General features: G+C 62.8%; 1 protein-coding gene across 10 annotated transcripts in view; it reads left to right on the plus strand.

The window, feature by feature from the left end:
- Nucleotides 1-2054: 2054 nt before the first annotated feature.
- PLXNB2 (plexin B2) overlaps nt 2055-20741 on the plus strand; it is a 29757-nt gene continuing 11070 nt past the window's right edge. For 3 of the 10 annotated variants that reach the window (XM_087868583.1, XM_045815421.2, XM_045815422.2), the window contains exons 1-4: nt 15516-15536; nt 18224-19310; nt 19673-19855; nt 19942-20070. In XM_087868583.1, coding sequence (XP_087724709.1) covers nt 18237-19310; nt 19673-19855; nt 19942-20070 — 1386 coding nt within the window. In that variant the 5' untranslated portion in view covers nt 15516-15536; nt 18224-18236. Of the gene's footprint in view, nt 2206-9264; nt 9726-10099; nt 11386-13554; nt 13604-14036; nt 14090-15515; nt 15537-18223; nt 19311-19672; nt 19856-19941; nt 20071-20741 lie in introns of those variants that run through there. The other 7 variants (XM_045815424.2, XM_087868584.1, XM_087868587.1 and 4 more) reach the window with 7 other exon arrangements.

A 20741-nucleotide genomic window follows, 5' to 3' on the forward strand; every position in this document is an offset into this window, starting at 1 on the left:
GGTGGCCTCCTCACCCAGGGTGTGGTCTTGAAGGGGGTCTGCAAACATGCCAGCACCTTCCTTGTGACTGGCTGGCATTCTCGTGTGCCTGCTAGGGCCAGGGCCAGGCCTAGGCCTAGGTCCCCTGAGCGCCATGGCTGCACAGTGTATGGGAGGCTAGGGAAGTCAACCTGGGACCCCCGCTCACAACGGTGACCCCAACTGTGAGGGCTATGCTCCAAACATCACTGTAGCTTGTGCTTGAGGGTGCAAGCCCCGGGCAGCCATTTCACCCAGTTTTCGGAGCTCTGCTGCAGGGAAGGGGCTGTGAAGGGGCCTCCTCAAAGCCCCCGGGGACCTTGGCCACCATCAGTCCAGGATGGCCCGACCAGGTTCCCCCAATTCCCTGAGTCCACCCCTGGGGATTTGAGGGCTGTGCTTGGGGCCCCGTGGCTGTCCTTCACAGCGGCTCATCCTGAGGACCACTGTGGGCAGGAGCTGGGGCAGGGACTCCAGGCAGGGTGGGCAGCGCTGCCCCAGGCTGGAGAATCCAAGGTGGACGTGGAGAGGTGTGAGGAAGCATCTCTCCTGGAGTGTCTGGAGCCATGAAGGCTCCCTCTTCCTCACAGCGGACCTCTCTGCGCAGAGGTGGCTCTGGTGGAGGGCTCCGTGGGAGCTGGGCTTGAAGTCCTGCCAGCTCCATTCTCTCCCCCAGCAGCTCCCTCCTTCTCTCCTAGGATCAGGCCAGCTCTGGTTTGGCCGAGTTTCCGCCCCACAGCAGGCAGTGAGGAGGGGGAGGGGCAGACAGATGAGGCCCTCCTGCCCTGTCACCCTGATCAGAGCCCTGAGGGCAGGAGGGCCCACAGAGGCAGGAGCCAGCTGGCCCGAGAGGGTGTTGTTTGTGCTTGGTTGCTGAGGCCTGTTGAGGTTGGAGGGGCTGTGTGTGGTGGCCGCAGGGGGCTCGTCGGCCACAGAAGGGACAGGAAGGACAGTCTTCACCCCCATGCTTCCTGTGCTTTATTTAAAGATTCCCTTTTAGTCTGGGATAGTAGCCTTCCCACATTTCTGGTATTAAAATGACAGTGACAATGCTTGTCTTTTAACTTCCTTTTTTGATAAAAAAAAAAGTTGGTGTTCTTCTCCGACGCTGGTAATTTTAGGGTCCTCTGCAGTAGGGATTGAGTGGGCCTTGGTGTGAATGTGGTTCAGGGTTGAAGGAGGGAAGGTTTGGCCCACTTTGTTGGGGGTGGAGGGCAGCTGAGATGCTGGGAGGACTGAAGGACAGGCTCCTTGTGCTTTTAAGGGCTTCATCTGGTAGGAGTTCTGGATCACTGGGGGCAGGTCTCAGGGTGGAGGGAGCTAAAGGGGAGGAGATGCTGGAGTGTGTGGAGGGGACTGGAGGAAGTGAACAGTCTGCAAGGAGGGGAGGGGGGCATCCTGGTGTAGGACTGCCAGTTAGGGTTTGGGAAAGAGTCCCATGTCTTCCCTGTGTCCCCAACTGCTGCTCCCCCCACCCCATCCTGTGACAAGACTGCAGGTGAGCGGCCGCAAGAGCTCACGGGACAGCTGGCCCCAGGGAGGGTGCCCACCTCTTCTCGAGTCCAGGCACAGAAGCCCCTGGTGCTGGTGCTGGGGGCGGGTCCCCAAAGGCCCTTTCGGAGTGAGCAGGTGCACCTCTAACTCTAAGGGGGGGGGGGGCTGAGGTTCCTGGGAACTGGTCAGGGCGCAGCCGTCCTGCCCCGCGGGGACAGCAGGGAACGTGGCAGGCCTGAACCCAATGTGAGGTGGTGGCCCTGGTGCCCGATGGCGCCCGAACCGCGAGGTGGCTGGAGCAGGTGTGGCTCGGGGCGCTGCCAGGGTGGTGCCCGGCCCAGGGGCGCACGCTGTCTGCCGCGAAGCTCGGCTCGAACCCGGCCGAACCTACCCCGCGACGCGGCGGGCTCACCGTGGCCGCGGGGCGAGGGGAGCGCCCCTCCCCTCCCTCCTTCTCCTCTCTCCCTCCTCCCTTCCCGCCCCTCTCTCCTTCTCCTCCGCCTCCTCCCTCTCGCTCCTCCACCCCGCTCTCCCCGCCCTCCCCCTCTCCCCGTCGGGGGCGGGGCCGCTGCTCCCGCGCGCTCCGGCCCCTCCTCGGCCACACAAAGGCCCGTCTCCATGGCAGCCGCGCGGGCCGGAGCGCAGCGCCGATCGCGGCCCGGGCGCCATCGAGCCTCGGCGGCGGACGTGCAGGTACCGCGGTGGGGGTACAGGGACCATGGTGCGCCCGCGTGGGTCGGGGGGCTTCGCCGTCAGCGCCGCTCCGTCCCAGTCTGCGCTGTCTGGGCGCGGGGACCCAGGGCAGCTGCCGCTCCGCGGGCGGCGATCGGGCCTCGGCTGCCGTCCGTGTGCCCTCGGCTCTTCCAGGTGGCCGGCGAGGCCCGCGGTGCCCGGGCGGGTGGGGGGAGGTTCGGGCCTGGCCCGGCTGAGGGTCCCCAGCCGGGCTCAGCGCCCTCTGGACCACTTGGACCCCTTCTGGTTCCCGATCCTCCCTCCCCGCCCATGCCTCCCACCTCTCCAGGCACCGAGATCCGTGGGCAGGGCTGCAATTGTCCCCGTTGTGCAAGAGCTCGGGGGCCCCCACCCACCTGCCCCCACCCCAGCAGCAGTTCTGGGGTGGCTGAGCCCAGGCTTCCCCAGGGGGCTGGACCCGCAGTCAGGGCTTAGCAACCCTCCCCTTCCACGCCCGCTGGGGCTCCTTGTGAGGACCACCCTGTGATCTCCCTGGTCTGTGCTTGGCTGGGTGTGGAAGGTGGGAGCAAGGGTTGCGGGGTGGGACTGAGGGCAGTTTAGTCCCGGTGGCCCTGGGCCTGCCTGCTTCTCCACAGGGCCTGCTTAGGTGGTTCCTGGTGGGCTCTACTGGCATAGTGTTTAGGTAGACATCCTGGAGCCCAGAAGGTCTCAGAGCTGTGTGGGTCCGGGGGCAGACTCGGTGCCTGGGCCCTCCCCTCACCCTCTGACCGTACACCTCTGCATGCTTCCTCCTGCAGGAAGCCCTCCTGGCTGGCCTCTTCCCACCCCTCTGTGCTTAGGCTGAGTAGCAGACTTCTGGGGTATCTGAACTCGAGCCCTGGAGCTTCCTGCCACGTCACTAAAGCTTGTCTTCCAGCAACTTGGAAAAAGGAAGGAAAGGGTCTGTCTGTGTCCACCGTGGCCTGTGGCAGTGGGCAGGACTGGAGGCAAAGCTGGGCCCCAAAGCTAGTGGAATATTTTGGGGCTTGGAGGGTTTTCTGGCCTGTGCCTGCCGCGGGGAGCTTCCTCTTCCATGTCTGACTTAAGCTGGGCCCTGTGGAGAGCGGGGAGCAGGAGAGTGGAGGGGTGCAGCCTGACCCGTGCCCAGATGTTACCCTGGCATGGCCTGGACATGCAGTGTGAGAGTCTGAGAGTTGAACAGCTCGTGGAGAGGCCATCCTCTGCCCTGAGGTGAGGGTCCCGAGGAGGGTAGGGTCAGCGTTGGACCGGCTGAGCCTGTTGGGTATTGTTTGTGGCGAGTCAGCTTTTAGGAATTCCCAGAGAAGATTAAGGACAGACAGGTGGGCTCCACATATCTGAGCCTCCCACCTCTTCCCAGCATACCTATGGAATGGGGGGCACTTTGGTCTAAGGGCTGGGCCCCTCTGGAAGGCCTGAGGTCTGGCCAGGGGTTCCTTGTCCCAGGAGGGGAGGGAAGTTACTGAGAAAAACAAGAGTTTGGAATGTGAGTCCCCCTCCCCCGCCGGCCGCCTGCCAAGAAGGAATTATTTTGGATTATCCAGCCGTGTCCAGCCGCCCGGGGGGGATGGCTGCTGCCCTGGGAGAGGGATCCACTTCCGGGGCTGAGGGTTGAAAGCACCAGGAGGGAGGGACGGGCAAGTCTGGGCAGCGCCGCCACCTCCCGAGGCTGCTCAGACTGGTCGGAGGCGGGGTGGGAGGGGATGCGTCACCCTCGGGTTGGAGACTGTAGGCTGCCCTGGCCGGCCCTGCCTAGCTAGCCTGGAGTGGACCCAGGCCCCTCCAGGGAAGGACACAGGGCTGGAGGGGCCCTACATCCTGTCCTCAGGGCCTGGGGAGGGACCCAGCCAGGGGACCCCTTCAGCCCCAGAAGACTTAGCACTATGGCCTGCAGGCCTCTGAGGCTGCTCTCCATAGCTGGGTTCGGGGACACACCTCAGTGAGTTACTCACACCTGGTGCTTCCCAGGGATGCCGGAGAGCAGGTGGGGGCGTGACTTAGATTGCTCAGGGTGAGGCACTGGGGTCTTCTCAGGCTGAGCCTCAGGCCACCTTCCTGCCCCCCCAGCCCCTCCTCTGACAGTTCAGCCCACAAGTGAGGGTTCCCCAAGTGAAGAGATCAAAGCCATTGGTGGGTCTTTGTGAGGAGCTGTCTGGGACGCTGCCTCTACTGGGTGGGCTCCCTGGGTCTGTGCCTGAGGGTGCCCGCAAGCCATGTGCCCAGCAGCCCCCGTGGGGACCACATTGGAGACGCAGAGCCGGCAGCTTGGGCGGCTTGGGCGGAGTGCAGGAAACCCAGGGTCCTGGCCCTAGCCCAGGGGAGTGGAGCAGAAGAGATTGGATTGGACAGCACTGGGGTGGGCTGGCAGCCTGGGGAGGGGTCCATATGGCATATGCCCCTCTTCCCCAAGAGGGCACGGTTGCAGGCACTTGAGCCATCCCAGGACTGAGGCTACGATGGGAACATGGCATCCTGTTCCTTGCCTTGTACCCACATCCTGGGCCCAGAGCCAATGATCCCCCTGGGATGCTGGGTGTGGGCAGGGGTGCACTGGTGGGGAGAGGCTGTGGGTGCCAGCACCCTCCCCTGTGGCCCCTTCTCTGATCTGGGCAGGGCCACACGGAGGACCTACGCTCTCTGCCCCTGAGGGCTATGGTGCTATGAGTCGCCACAGTCCTTGCTGCCTAACAGGTGCCTGGCCGTGGCCTCGTGGGTGGGGCACTAAGCTTTTCTTCCCTGTGTCCGGAGCCTGCCTTGGACACAGGTTCAGGTCTGGGTAAGGCTGGGGGAGGAGGTAAGCAGATCAGACCTGCCAAAACGCAAGTCCCAGTCATTTGGAGGGGCTGCGGTGGTCCCCTGGCCAAAGCTTCTGATCCGCTTCCCTTGGGGGCTCCCTGGGGGCAAGGCCCTAGCTGAGGGTGGGGGCTGGGCAGAGTCCCTCCTCCAGAGCCTAATGGGTGTTTGTGTTTGGGGTGGGGCTGTGGGGTGGGGTGGAGCCAGCCTGTAGCTAATTGTCTTTGGACTCAAATTACAGGCTGAGGGGGCGGGATCAGGGGCCTGTAATTGACTGGTGGGGTGGGGGCAGCTCCAAGGGGAGCCACCACCCCAGCTTCTCCTTTCTCCTGTGGTCCCTACACACCCTTCCCCTCTGTGGTTTCACATCTCCTGACAGGCTCCTGCTTCTCTCTGCCTCAAGGGTAGGACGACCTCGGTCCCCTCAGCTGTGCATACAAGAACCCCGCCCTGTCCTGGCCAGCCCTGGGTCAGGCCAGCATACAGTTCACCCTGCCTCAGTCCGTCACCTCGGGCAGAGCATTTGAAGGGCTGGGCTGGCCCTTTGCTCTCCTGCCCTCAGGGCCACCCAAGTGGGTCTTTTTTCCTCTGCTCTGTGGTTGATTCACAAACTCATGACAGTGACTGGACCCAGGCCCCCGGAGGGAGCCTGGCATAGCCATGGATGGCGACCAGGCTGGTCACAGGGACACTTTCAGGGCTGGCCTGGGCCTGGAGCTGGGCTTCTCTTTCCCATTTTGTCTCTCTCTGTGGTCTCCCCACCCCAGCTTCCCACATCGCAGCTTCCCTTTCATACACAGAGACTGGCCCACCCACTGCCACTTCCCCCTGGGGCTGGCACTAGTCGGCCTGAGCGCCTGGTATCTCTGCGGGGGTGAGAGGGTCTCACCCCAGGCTGGGATCGGGGGCATCTGGAGATGGGCCCCGGCTCGGTGCCCACACCCAGTCCTCAGCCCCTGAGAGGCACAACTTCTGAAACCTGGCAGTCCCCCATGGTGGTGCTAGGTGACTCCTGCCCTCAGGGCCAGGGGAGGGAGAGGGAAGCCTTTTGGGTACAGCCTCTGTTCTGACCTCAGCTCTGCCGTCAGCCCCACCCTGGACCGGTCACTTTCTGGTATAGAGACCAAGCCCCTGGGGTCGCGCCCCCTAGCACAGCTGGCCAGCAGTTCCCATGTGAGGCTCGGGATGGGAGGCCCAGTGGGGAGCTCGGGTCTCTGTGCCCAGCACTGCCCCTAGCTGGGCCCCCTTTTCAGGAAAAGCAAGAAAGAGAAAAAGGTTTGATGGAGTCTTTTGGGAGGTCACCTGTGTCAACAGAGCAGCCGGGCAGGGGCGTCGGCCCCCAAGGCAGTTCTGGCTGGCCCTCTGCTCTGGTCCGTGTCCCCGAGCCAGCATGCTACCTCTGCAGGCCATGGGCCATGAGCTGGTTGGGGCCTTGCTGGGGGCTGCCACTGGCTCCCCTCCCAGCACGCCCCTGGGCCCCAGGCTGGCTGCTGGAGGTGGCGGCCATCCTGAGGTCCTGAGAGGCCCCAGCAGGCAGCGTGGATGACAGGGGCAGAGGGTGCTGTTCTCAGCTGGATCCTTGTGCTGGGAAGAGGGGTGCTGGGTGGGGGCCAGGGAACAGCCCTACTGGACCAGGCAGCATGGCTCTGTCTTGGGGTGCAAGGGAGCCTGTGGTTCAGAGGCCGTGGGGTGGCCACTTGGCAGGATGGGGGCCCAACTACAGAGAGGTAGGGCTCTGGGCTGCATGTGGGTTCTAGGCCCCCACCCCCATTCCAGGGTGTTTTCAGAGCTGGGGCTGCTTTGGGGGGCACCAGGGCATAGGGCACTGCTTGAGGTGAGGCCTTCTGTGGGGAAGGTGGTGTCAGCCCCTCTCCTGCCCAACAAATGGGAGAAGCCATTTTAAGTCCAGCTGAGCAAGTTGGCAGGGGTGAGTGAGGGTGGGTGTTGGGTGGGAAGAGATCCAGCGTGGTCCACCTGCCCTCCTCTTGGAGGTGCTCCCCACAGGGGCCAGGAGACTTGAGGCTCTGGCCTCCTCATCCCCCTCTTGGCATCAGGACTGATTTGGGAACCACCTAGAGGGACCTCAGGAACCAGGAGAGAATGTCAGGATTGGGGAAGGGAGGCCAAGGAGAAGGAGGGGGGCTGGCCCAGCAGTGCTCCCTGGAGGTGGCCCCTGGTCTGACCACAGGCTCAGCACGTTTCCGAGCTGAAAGGGCTGGGCTTGGCCGCAGGGAGCTGGGCCTCCTTCCTGGGTGCGTCCCGCGGAGGCCAGCACCCACCTCCTCCCCAAACATTCCAGCCCAGCGTGTTGCCTCCCCAACACCTGCATCGTGTCACAACACCCCGCCTCGCTCTGAGCCGGGCCGTTCCTCACTGGGACTCCTAGTCCCTCTGCCCTCCCCAGACCCTGAGTATTTGCTGTTTGGGGTTCTGCCCACTCCCCACCTGTAGCCAGGCCCCCAGACCCTGCCCAGCACCCCAAGCATTGTGCATCTTGCCAGGCCCCCAACCTTGCCTAGACAGGACACTCCAACAGCAGCAGGCAGCCTGGAGCTGTTCCCTGTACCTGCGTAGACGGCCCTGCCCCCACCGTGCCTGCACATGGTCCCACCCTCCAGGCCAACTGCAGGCCTGCCCCGCTCTGCCAGTCCTCTTGGCCCCTCTGGGCAGCCTGGGCTACCCCAGTGCTGGGGCCACCCCAGACTCCTCCCACACACAGCCTCTCACAGCCCAAGATCCTGAGTCTGGGGTTCCCATGGGCTGTTTGTCCTGGGGACACTGTCTGGGTGTTGGGGAAGGACCCCTGTTGGCGGGGTCCTTCGTTGGCATCACAGACATGTGTGCCTGCACATGTGTGGTCACGTGTGTGAGTGGTGGCTGGTTTGCTGGCTTGGCACCGTGCCCCAGGCTAATTGTGGGGTTCGGTAGTGATGGAGGAGGCGGGGCTGGGGTGACCGTTGAGGCGCTGACAGACTGATGGGGAGATTATAGGCCTTGCTTGCACCTCACTTGCTCAGGCCCTCACCCGTCCGCCCCCACGCCCACTCCCGCCTCCTGCACACGGCCCACGAAGGGGGCTCTGGGTGGGGGCTGGTCCTGGGCCAGCCGCAGCTGCCACGAGCCCGAGCTGCAGGCTGTCCCGGCCTGCAGCATCCAGCCAGCTGCGAGGTGGGCCTGCAGGGGGAAGATGAGTGGGGGCAGCTCAGAGGGGGGGCAGGCAGGCAGGCAGGGAGGCCAAACATCAGAACCACTAGCTCCCGCCTGTCATTGAGGCCCAAATGCCCATAGGACTGCCCTCAGCCTCTTCCAGCTCGGATGTGGGGGCTGGAGACCTCATTTGTGCTCTGGGCGCCCTGCAATGTCCGACTGGCCTCAGCCTTCAATCCGGCCCCTCCCCATCTCTCACCCCCTCCTTCTGTTTCTCTCAGTCCCACCATAGGCTATCCACTGGCGAGGCTATCTCAGGGGGATGTCCACAGGTGCCTGGAGGCCAGGCCCATCCCCACCATCTGATCAAGTGTTGACTGAGGCCGCTGTGCGAGCCCGGGGTGGAGACACGTTCCCAGGTCCCCAGCACACCGCAGTTCCGTGCACACAGGAAGCCGTCAGGGGCTCTGGGCTGAGCAGATGGGACAGGTCAGCAGGCCCCAGCCTGAGCTTCCCCAGGAGGACTGGGCCATCAATGGAGAGTGTTGAGCTGTGGAGTGTTCTGACCCAAGGACTGCTGTGCAGAGGAGGGACCTGGGGTGACCCCAGAAGGGCCTAAGCATGTCCAGGTGGGATGTGGTGACTGGGACTCAGGAGGGAGGCATGAGAAGCTAACAAATCCCACCTCTGTCCTGAGGGCCTGGGAGGCGAAGGTGGCTGGGGACTGCTGCCCGCAGGCAGGGTGCACACAGTATCATCTCCTGAAACTGTGTTCTTGGGTTTTTCTGAGCCACCTGGCCACAGGGTTAGGCTGCAGTGAGTGGGACGGGAGAGTGGGCCTCTGGCCAACATCAGGGGATCCCAGTGTACGTGGACAGCCGCGAGGGACAGACAGGGAGGGGGCTGGAGCGCACACACCCAGGCTCATGGGACACCTGAGGGCAAGGGCTGGATGCAGATAACCCTGGTCACAGTGACCTCGGGCCTCAGACAGAGTTGCTGAGAGGTGTCCTGGATGCACTCAGGGGACCAGAGCATAAGAAGCTTGAGTGGGAGGCTGGTGGGAGGGGGATGGGAGCAGAAGGGGCTGGGGTTTCTCTGGCCACACTCTCCTTAGCCTTGGGTCTTGGGCCGTGACCTCCTCACTGCCACCAGCCAGGGGTGACTTCGTGCAGAGACCCAGAGTCCAAACTAAAGCAGCCCGGCCACTGCCCAACCGCAGTCTAGGCAGGTAGGAGGAACCTGGCCCCAGGAGCCAGGGCTGGTGGAGAGGGGGTCCTGTGGGACGCTCCGGTGGCGCTGACGCAAGTCTCAGGCTACGACGTCAATCTGTCCCTAGAGCCCCGCCCCGCCCCACCACGCCCCGCCCCTGCCCTAGGTGCTTGTGTCGGGAGAGCTCAGCCTTCGCCCGGGTCGGGGTCACGCAGGCTGCTGCTAGGGCCAAGGTGGTGCGTGACGGACCCGCAGCGAAGGGGGAGGCCGAGCCCTGGGACTGACCCACAGGGCCAGAAGGACTACGGCAGGTAATGGCCGGTCGTGCGCTGGGCTGAGCCCGACCCCAGGTGAGCGCTCCGCGGCGGCGCCTCCCGGTGCCCACGTGACCGCCGCCGCCGTCATTGTCCGACCCGCCGGCGCGTCCTGGGTCCCGGGTGAGGCTCGCGCGACGCCCACGTGCTCCCCTCCCAGGGTGCGCGCGGGGCGCGGGGCCGTTCCCAGGTGATCATCCCGCGCGCCCCGGGGAGCCCGGCGGGGACGCGGCCCGGGCGGTTCCCCACCCCCCACCCACAGCCGTAGTCTGACGCGGGTCACCAGGCGGGCGGGGCCGGGCGCGCAGGACCGCGGAGGTCCCGGGGGCGCGCTGGGCGCCCACCCCTCCCGGGCAGGTACCCACCCCCCCATCCGCGCCCCTCCCTCGCGCTTGTTTTGAAAACAGCCGAGGCTCCGATTTGCCGGCGATTTGCCGGCGTTTCGGCCTGTTTTGTTTCCTCTGATTTGTTTAACGCTCCCCGCTAATTGCAGATTTGCATTTTCGTCGGGAGAGTTGAGGCCTGGTCCCCTGGCTGCCAGCTGCCCGGCGGGGGAGGGGCGACTCCCTGGTTTCTCACGTGGCGCCTTGCCGCCCGGAGGCTGGCTCCCCGCCCGACCGGGGGTTCCTAGAGCCGTCCACAAGGTGCCAGGACACCCCCCGCGGTCCCGGGGGGCGGTGGGCTGTATCCCCACCTGGCCCTGAACCTCCCCCCGAATCCTCCCTTTCTCTGGGTCTGCGTGTGCCTGAGCCCTCATCCTGGTCTCCGGGCAGCCCTAACCCTAATCCCAGCCCCATCCGGGTTCCTCGCAAGCTGGCTGGCCTGGCCAGGGGCAGCCCCCAAACTGGACCCTCCCTCCCCTGGGCCTGGGGTTGTTTTGATTCCAGCGTCAAGAAATGGGTCGTCTGTGTTTACTAGAGAACAGTGGCCTGGAGAGAACCCCGGCTCTGGCCGCTACCCCAGACAGAGCCTTCCCTCAGGTGGGGCCGAGGGCTCGGAGGGGAAACCACAGGGCCCAGCTCTGGAGCCTGGTCTGGAGTGAGGACTCTGCCCTTCCTCTTTACTTACCTTCTTTTGAGCTTTTTTGGGGTGGGAGGGTGCAGAACCTGCCCGTTCAAGGGGCCCGTTGTCTGTGGCTTAGGGGAACACAGAACCTCTGGGGAGCCACAGGGACCCATCTGGCAAGGGACTGCTTCCTGCTCCGGCCGAGGGGTGGGGGAGAGGCCCAGGCTCCCAGGCAGTGCCCGTCTCCAGCAGCTCTCTGGCTGGGGGAGGAAATAGTGCCACGTGTGAGGCTTGGGGCTCCGCAGTAGGGGCACCCGTGTGTTCAGCCCCTGCATTTGTTTTTTTGTTTTTTTTATTTTTATTTTTTTAAGATTATTTATTTATTTATTCGACAGAGATAGAGACAGCCAGCGAGAGAGGGAACACAAGCAGGGGGAGTGGGAGAGGAAGAAGCAGGCTCCTAGCGGAAGAGCCTGATGTGGGGCTCGATCCCATAACGCTGGGATCACGCCCTGAGCCGAAGGCAGACGCTTAACCACTGTGCCACCCAGGCGCCCCTCAGCCCCTCCATTTGTGATGCCGCTGGCTTCCTGGTTCCCTGGGCTCAGGCCCGCAGGTGCCCATCCGGCCAGCTCCTGTGTTCAGATTTGCTCGAGGCAGGCCCGTCAGTGAAGACCGTAGACCATAGAGGGTGAGTGCCTGTCCTGCAGGGCCAGGTCAGGTGTGTATCTGGAGGTTCTGAGGGATGGGTCGTTTTCTAGGCAAGGTGTGGGGCAGAGCAAAAGCAGAGACATCTCAGAGTCGCCCAGAGTATCACCGCCGCTGTAGGCACAGCCATAGGATTTCCACACGTGGATCTGCTTACAGGTCATGGCAGTTCACTGAGATCCATGTTGCAATTACCCCCATTTTACATGGGGAAACTGAGGCACGGTGTAGCTTTGTAAATAACCCACATGCCCAAGATAGAAATCGACAGAGAGCTGGTGTTTGAATCCAAAAGTCTGGCTCCAGGGGCGCCTGGCTGGGTCAGTCGGTGGAACGTGCAACTCTTGATCTCAGGGTTGTGAGTTCAAGTCCCACCTCAGGTGTAGAGAGAACTTAAAAACAAACTCTTAAACAAAAACAAAACACAGAAGTCTGGTTCCAGAGTCGTGCCCGTGAGGCTCTTGCGTGTGGCCGTGTTGGGTGTGTGCCTCCTTCTGAGGGAAGTGGGAGTGACCTTCCTGAGAGGCGAGAAAGCCTGCAGGTTGGGGGAAGGATGGGCAAGATGGGGGAAGCTGGGGGCAGGATTAGGTGGTTGAGAGAGGCATCCTTGAGTTAGGAAACTAGCGCCAGGACGCGGTGGCTGAGGAAGGGAGAGGTCCAGGGTTCATTCTGCGGGAAGTTCTAGCTGGAGGAGACTGATGCTGGGAGAAGTCAGTGGGCTGCCTCTGCGAGGGTCTGAGAGCAGGACCCAGCGTGGTCAGTGGGTCACTCAGGACAGGTCCCTGGAGGGGGTGTGTGTGCCTGTGGCGTCTGGGCGGGTGAGGGTGTGTAGGCTCAGGAGGAGGGTGTCCCCGGGAAGAGGCCAGCCTGCCTCGCTTTGCCTGCAGCGGACAGACAGACACACACCCCCTCTGCCTGGGGGCTGGGGATTCAAAGGCAAGCCCTGGGTTGAAGTTCAGAGGCGAGATGGAGGTTGGGCAGCAGGCATAGGGGCACGCGGAGGCTGGCATGCTGTCCTTCAGGTGGGTGGTCTGCGTGAACTGTTCAGTCCGTGTGCTGTGTGGACCCCGGTGCGGTTTCCACAGCTTCCAGGCCAGGCTAGCCCCCTCTTTCTCAAGAGACTGCATCATACTGACGGCCAGTGGTTTGGCCCCTGAATTTGCCTGTGGAGTGGCCCTTGCTCCTTTCACAAAGGTTGCGTTCAGTGCCTTTGGCAAAAGGACACCCCTCATCCCTGCTCCCAGAGCCCTGAGCCCCTCGGACTATGCTCACATGCCTGCTGCCCTGCCCTCCTTGCCCCAGCTGGTCTCGCTTGGATCTGCCGTAGGTCCTGTCCTGGGTCTTGCTCTCCAGGAATGCATGTTAGATAGAGTGTGCTGCACGGGGCACTGTGGGATGGGGGTGGGGAGGAGAGTGTGGGAGGCACAGTGGTGAGGGGCGGGGGGCAGCCAGTCTGGGAGCCAAAGGGGAGGTCAGGAGTGGCTGACCCTTGGATGTGGAGAGTGGCTGGGATTGGCCGGGAACCATGGTTGAGTACAGGAAGCCATATCCTAAAGCAGAATGGAGCTGAGGGGGTTGAGGGGAGGCAGTCATTATCATTAGGTATAAACCCCTTTTTATTTAAACAATGTGTGAATATTTCTTCGTCACAATTTTTCCAAAAATTGGTAAATCAAGTTATTTTGCTATCTCAGTCCCCTCCTCCCTGCCCCCAGGCTTTACAACTATTTTCAGTTTGAAAGGAAGCTTCTGGAACTTTTCAGCAATTAAACTGATGTCCACACACACACCCCTGGAGACACATGGGATCCTGTTCCGCGGCCATTCCTGATATATCTAGGCTCCGCGGGACTCAGCAGGGACCACCCCCCTGCGTGGGCCTGGTTGGGTTTTTTTTTTTTTTTGAGGGGGGGGGTCCTCTGGTTGGATGCTGGCGGTTGCTACATTTTCATCGTAATAAACCATGACAAGAAGTATCCTTGCAAGGTCTCCCCCGCCGACAGACGTGGGTATTTATGGGAGACGATAGGCTACAATAGGTAGTGTTACTGAGTGCTACAATGTAACAGGTCTCCTGAGGCTTTTTTGAATGAATCATTTAGTCCTTAACAAACTCCTGGGGGAGTTCACCAGGACTGTCTCCATTTTACAGATGGGGAAGTGAGGCAAAGAGAAGTAACTTGCCCAAGGTCACACAGCTAGTAAGTAGAATTTGGGGGTCATGGGTATGCTTATTTTTCAGAAAGCAATTTATATTTCGATCAAATATATGTACCTAGTTTAAGAAAGGCCAATGGTACCAGCAGACTTACAATGAAAGGGAGCTATTCCTCGCCCCTTTCTCCCCAGGCCTTTCTGAGCAGAGAGAGGGGTGTGTCGGGCTTATATTCTGGAAAGACCAGTGGGTGTGTGTGTGTCGGGGTGCTGGACTAAGGGACCTGGAGGCTGCTGTCTGAGGGAGGGGCTGTGAGGGAGGGTTAGGGTGGAGGAGGCAGAGGAGGCCGGGGGTCTCCTTTGGATGGCAAAGGCCAGCTGGGATCCCTTGAGCTGCTCCCCGCCCCCCAGACATGGAGCAGAGGAGAGAGGTGGAGGCAGGCCAGGCTTGTGGTGAGACCACTCTCCTTTGCTTCCTAGAGAATCTCGATGCTGGCCCAGAGCAGAGACTGAGCTGGACTACTGGAGCCTCGGTGAGTGGAGGCTGGGCCCCACCTGGGGAAGGCAGTGGGGGGTGACAGCCTCACAGACAGTGGGGCTGGAGGTGCCTTCCGCTGGCTGTGGGTGGTGACCTTGAGGCTCTGGTCTGTCTGGGCCCAGTATGCACAAACCAAGTGCCCTGGGACACATGGGGGGCTCAGTCAGTTAAGCCTCTGACTCTTGATTTCGGCTCAGGTCATGATCTCAGGGTCGCGAGACTGAGCCCTGTGTCAGGCTCTGCTTGAGATTCTCCCTCTCCCTCTGCCCCCCAAGCGGGTGTGCACGCACATGCGTGCTCTCTCTCTCTCTCAAATAAATAAATCTTTAAGGAAAACCCAAACAAACCCAAGTGTCCTGTCCATGGGGGCCACTGCTAGCCAGTCCCCCTGCCTCCTGCCCCCAGTTCTCTGAGACCGGCTTTCCTTGGGAGGGGGGGCTCCACCGCGAGGCTGGCAGGAGAGCTGGATTCTGGAACACGAGGACTGGGAATTTGGGCTTGGGGGAGGAGTGCTTGTCCAGACATTTTCTGGGCCAGCAACAGGCTGGAGTTTGTGCAACTTTTTGGAAGTGCACCTCCAGACTTCAGCCAGGAAGAAGGCCGTCTGATGCCCTTGAGGAAATCCCCGCCAGCCCCGGTGAGCCAGGGGTCCTAGGGCTGCTTTCAAAACAGGAAGCGCCAGTTCCAGAAACACTAGGAACACTAGCGGCAGGAAGCTTTGCTGGCTGTGCCTGGCGCCTGTCGGCACAGTGACTTGCTCTCCCTGGTCAGGTGGGTCACCCTTTGCTCAGGGACCTGGCCAGGCAGGTCACCTGAGGCTTTGTTTATCCAGGAAGGGGGGGAGGGTGGCAGGCTGCTGCCTCTGGAGTGTGACCCAAGTCCCTCCTGCCACCCTGGATGACTTGGGCTCAGCCTGGGTGGGGGGGTGAGTTTGCGACACTGGGACTGAAGTCTCCCTTTGCACATCACCCAGAGGGGTCCTGGGGCAGGAGCGTGGGTGGTGGACGGCACATGGTATTTGGGCTGGTTTTAATGCCGGTGGCAGGCTCTGGTCCAGCTCTCCTTGATGACATACACAGCACCGGAGGGGCAGATGTGTACCAGACCTGGGGGGCTCTGGGGCAGAGGGCAAGGCTGAGGGAGGGTCCAGGACAAGCTTTTTCAGAACAGGAGTGCCCCAAGAGTTCCCCCACTTGGTCAGCTGTGTCTTCAAGCCCTGGCCCCGCTTGCAGACCAGCAGAGGGGCCCTGGCCTCCTTGGGTCCACGTGGGGCGATCCCGGCCGCTGCCGGGGTGGCCTGGGCTCCGGCCCCGCCCCCGCGCCCCGTCCCCGCCCGCCTGCACTCCCTCCCTGGGCCCCGGGAACATTCCATTCATTCCGCGCTCCAGCAGGCGGGTGGGAGCGAGAGGGGCCGGGGTCGCGGCGGCGACGCGGGGACGCGGGTGAGCGGGGCCGGTGGGGGAGGGCCAGCCTGGGCACGAGGCCGAGGGTCCAGGAGGCCCACCCCCGCCCCCACCCCCGCCCCCACCCCCTTCGCCCTCGCCGGCGCCGCAGAGTGGACTTTGGGCCCCGGCGCAGCGCTAAACGCGGGGGCGGGGGATGGGCGAGGGGGCGGGTCCTGCGGCTCTTTCCTTCCCGGGGAGGGACGGGGGAGGGACCACGGCAGTGACTGTGCCCGCGGGTGCCCGAGCGGCCAGGGCCTGGTTGGTCTGGTTCTGCGCAGTCTCAGACTCAGGGACAGCCCGGCTCCGCGCCTGGGGATCCCCCAGAGGAGAGGAGTCTGGCGGTGGGACCCCTACCATTCAGTGGGATGTCCTGAAGGGCTTGTGAAGTCTCCCTGTCTCTGACTAAAGCCGTGATCATCTCCCCAGCCTGGTGACCCCGCTCAGAGGTCACCCTGGCGCGCCTCCTGCCGTCCTGCTTTGGGCTACCTTCACTTCACCCTGGTACTGCCCAGCCTTCTGCCCCCGGCAGTGAGGGGCTCCTTACCAGGTCCCTGCTGTCTCCCCTTCTGGACACCCTCCGGCTGACCTGTGGGTGGCTCCTTTTACAGTGGCTAGTGAGGAGTGACCTGAGGGGGCCGGGGCCAGGCAAGAACTTTGCTCTGCAGTACAGGGTGGGGGTTCTCTGCAGGCGCAGCTGCTGCCCCACTGAGTGGGGCATCTTCCCCAGCCCCTGCGTCGTGCCCGTGCCAGAGCCCTGCAGGGATTCTGAGGTAGAGAGGGCTTTGTCAGTTGGTTGCTTCTCAGTTACACTTCCTCCAGAGGTTTGAGGGAGGTCGTGGATTCTTAGAACAGAGAGATGTCGGCAGGCGGTGGGGGGTGGGGGTTGAAAAGAGCCACAGCCGGGGCAGGGGCTTCCTCGTGGCCCCGGCAAAGAAGGAAGTCAGCCTGATGGAAGAATCACAGGTTCCAAAAGAAAAGCCAACTCATTCCAGTAAACACAGCGTTGCCCAGAGCCAGTGCTCCAAAGAACTGTCTCCTCTGGCCAAGGAGCAGCGCAGATGCTCTCCTGCCTTCCTGGACGATGTGGACAGGACAGGGGGCAGGTCAGGATGCTGACAGGGTCATAGAAAAGTCATTGTTTCTCGAGGGAATAAGCGCATACTCGGGGAGGTGGTGTTTAAGGAGGCCACAAAGGGCGGGCCAGCGCTCTGCGAGTGCAGTGTGGGCTGTACTGGGGTCGGGCCCCTCATTCCCTTCTGCCATCTGGGTCTGCTCCCACTCAGGCATAGGGCAATGCCGGACGTCCCAAATGTCACGCCAGACGCAGGTGTCCTCCGGGAGGATTACGGTGGCTGCAAGGATGAGCACTCATGCACGCCTCTGGAGAGGGCAGTTTGTGGGGTGCCAGCAGAGGATGGTATAGGGGGTTCTGACCAGGACAGAGCAGGGTCACCAGGGTGGGAGGCTTGGGACGGCCCCAAGAAGGAAGAGGCCTAGAGGCAGAACGGCCCGAGTTTCCCCGAGATCCCTGTGTCCCTGCATTGGGGAGGGAGAACCGCATATGCTCTGGGTCCTCTGATTTGGGGACACGGTCTCCCCTTGGCTTTAGCAGCTCATCCCTTACACATGGACACATGAGTGGGCCTGCACAGGTGCAGGATGTGCTCAGACACTTGTACACCGGCTCGGCCCTCCCCAGCCTTGCAGGCAGCACCCCTGTAGACTCGAGGCTCTCCCCCTCTCAGGGAGTCGGTGCATCCTGGAAACTCCTCCCAGGGTCCTGCCTCCTGCGAGCCTACACCCGAGTGTCCGCCCTGGGGAGAGCAGAGGCAGGGTGGTGCATTGTTGCTGGCCCCCTGCTGGTTCACGGGGCGGGGCCCCTGGAGGTCAGGGGAGGTGGATGGGGACGCAGGGCTGGACTGTGGCCCGGGTGGCTCTGGCGGGCAAATGTAAGCAAATGTGTGCCAGGGGCACCTGGCTGGCTCAGTCAGAAGAGTGTGCAGCTCTTGATCTCGGGGTTGTGAGTTAAGCCCCATGTGGGGTGTAGAGATTACTTAAAAAAAATAAGTGTGTGCTTTCACTACTCCACACCGCCGGTTCCCCCTTTCCATTGGTTTCCTCGCTCGCACCGTGTGCGGAGAGTCAGGTGTGGAACAGGTGTGTGGTCAGCTGTTTGCATGTCCAGGGCCTGTGCCCTGTCAGCCCGGGCTTGTGCTCTGGCGCTTATGGAGCCCTGGGCTCATAAGGTGTGGGGAGGACACATGCGTGACTGCCTGGAACACTGGAGGAGACACTCCGTTGCCTTGGAGGTGCCCTGCAGGTGCTTTGAGAGCCCGGAGGTGAGGTCAGGGCAGAGTCCTCAGGGGCAGCCGCACCCATGCCCGTTGCACTCAGTGGTGGTGGCCGGCCCGTGGTCATTAGGTTGGGCTGTAGGTTGAACCTCTTGAGAAGGGCTGGGAGTCGGTCTCCTTGGACAGGGGGAGGACAGGTGGGTCTGGGCAGACCTGCAGGAAGGCAGAGAAGGGGCCGGGCACTCCTGGTGCATCCTGTGCGGCCCTGACCCTCACTGGCCTGTGTTCTGTTTTTTTGGGCGGGGTCTGGAGAGGCCCTTGAGGGGGGGGTGCTTCCTCTGCACGGGCGGCTCCTCCAAGCTGGATCTCCCTGACCCTTCTTTCTTCCCGCAGGGTGCCAGGGGCCATGGCTCTGCAGCTCTGGGCCCTGACCCTCCTAGGCCTGGCGGGCACAGGTGCAGGCCTGCGGCCCCGAAAGCTGGACATCTTCCGCAGCGACACGGAGCTGAACCACCTGGTCGTGGACGAGGCGTCGGGCGTGGTGTACCTGGGGGCGGTGAATGCACTCTACCAGCTGAGTGCGGACCTGCAGCTGGAGCAGCAGGCGGCCACGGGCCCGGCCCTGGACAACAAGAAGTGCACACCGCCCATCGAGCCGAGCCAGTGCCACGAGGCTGTGCCGACTGACAACGTCAACCAGCTCCTGGTGCTCGACCCGCCCGGAAAGCGCCTCGTCGAGTGCGGCAGCCTCTTCAAGGGCATCTGCGCCCTGCGTGCTCTGAGCAACATCTCCACGCGCCTCTTCTACGAGGACGGGAGCGGCGAGAAGTCCTTTGTGGCCAGCAACGATGAGAGCGTGACCACGGTGGGGCTGGTGAGCGCCACGAGCCCCGGTGGCGAAAGGGTTCTGTTCGTGGGCAAAGGCAACGGGCCCCACGACAACGGCATCATCGTGAGCACCCGCCTGCTGGACCGGGCTGAGGGCAGGGAGGCCTTCGAGGCCTACACGGACCATGCCACCTACAAGGCCGGATACCTGTCCACCAACACGCAGCAGTTCGTGGCTGCCTTTGAGGACGGCCTGTATGTGTTCTTCGTCTTCAACCAGCAGGACAAGCACCCGCCCCGTAACCGCACGCTCCTGGCCCGCATGTGCAAGCAAGACCCCTTCTACTACTCCTACCTGGAGATGGACCTGGAGTGCCGCGACCCCAGCGACCCCCAGGCCCCTGCCTTCGGCACCTGCTTGGCGGCCTCTGTGGCTGTGCTGAGCTCCAGCAGGGTGCTGTATGCCGTCTTCAGCAAGGATGGCCGGAGTGGTGGGGGACCCCGTGCGGGCCTCTGCCTGTTCCCGCTGGACGAGGTCCATGCCAAGATGGAGGCCAACCGCAATGCCTGCTACACGGGCACCCGGGAGGCGGGCCGCGACGCCTTCTACAAGCCCTTCCACGGTGACATCCAGTGTGGTGGCCACGGCCTGGTACGTGGCCTCAGCACCTTGTCCCACAGGCTGGGCCCACATGCCTCCGTGTGGGTCTGCGTGTTGCCGCTGCATGGGGCTGTGTCCCTGACCCCTCAGCTCGTGAGGGCCCGCTGAGGGGGCTGCGTAGGAGATGTCACTGTGGTCGGGTCCCGCGTGTGGGCACTGCTTCCTCCAGGGGTCTGCTCGGTGGCAGGCCCATGCTGGGTGTCGGGCGTGCCACAGTGCCTACTTGGACGGTGTCCTGATTCCGTGGCCCTTGGTCCTGGGGACAAGGTGGGGGCGATGAGTGCTGGGAGCTCCGTGGGGAGGCCGTCCAGAGCACAGGGATCTGTGCCCAGAGCTGACACCACGATCCACAGGGCGCCAGTGAGAGCTTCCCGTGTGGCTCTGAGCACCTGCCTTACCCGCTGGGCAGCAGAGACGGACTCACCACTACGGCCGTGCTGCAGCGTGGCGGCCTGAACCTGACAGCCGTGACGGTGACCGCTGAGAATGGCCACACCGTCGCCTTCCTGGGCACCTCCGATGGCCGGGTCCTCAAGGTGAGGCCTGGGGCTGGGGTAGGGCGGCTCCCAGGGGGCTCTCCGCGCAGGACCCCCACATCACGCGCCTGCCCTGGTGCCCACAGGTGTACCTTGCCCCGGATGGCAGCTCCTCGGAGTACGGCTCCATCCTCGTGGAGATCAACAAGAGAATCAGGCGGGACCTGGTGCTGTCCCCGGACCTGGCCAGTCTGTACGCCATGACCCAGGACAAGGTGGGCCTGTGGAGCCCCTGCAGAAGGGGCCGCAGTGGTCCAGGCCACTGTGAGAGGCCTGGAGAGGTGCGGAGGAGGACAGCAAGAGTTCCGGTGGCATCTTGATCCTGTGTCTTTCTAGTGCCTTCCTTGGGTCTGACACTCGTTTTTGTGGTCCTGCCCCAGTCCCATTCTGGCGGGAGGGATCCCGTGCAGCCCTGTGAGCTCAGACAGTGTGGGACGTGGGCGAGGCCCTCACTTTATTGGGGGCCTGGTATGAGAGCCCTTCAAGGTGGTCTTCGGAGTACCCAGGTCGGCCAGGTGCCTCTCTCGGGGAGTGGGGCTCAAGGGCCTGAGCTGGCATGGGGAGCCACCACAGCCAGAACCCCCATGGTTTTCTGGGGTTCTACATTATCCCGGGCCGGCTATAGCCACAGGGCAGGCCCATTCAGAGTCTGGAGGGCAGCTGCTCCTGGACCCTTGCCTGTAAGCCTCGTGTTGCTCTCAGGCTTTTTTTTTTTTTTTTTTTTTTTTTTAAGATTTTATTTATTTATTCGACAGAGATAGAGACAGCCAGCGAGAGAGGGAACACACGCAGGGGGAGTGGGAGAGGAAGAAGCAGGCTCCTAGCGGAGGAGCCTGATGTGGGGCTCGATCCCATAACACCGGGATCACGCCCTGAGCCAAAGGCA

Source organism: Ursus americanus, chromosome 17 (assembly GCF_024610735.1).
Source record: "Ursus americanus isolate L20-20 chromosome 17, mUrsAme1.1.p, whole genome shotgun sequence".
In the NCBI taxonomy this organism is placed as follows: Eukaryota; Metazoa; Chordata; class Mammalia; order Carnivora; family Ursidae; genus Ursus; species Ursus americanus.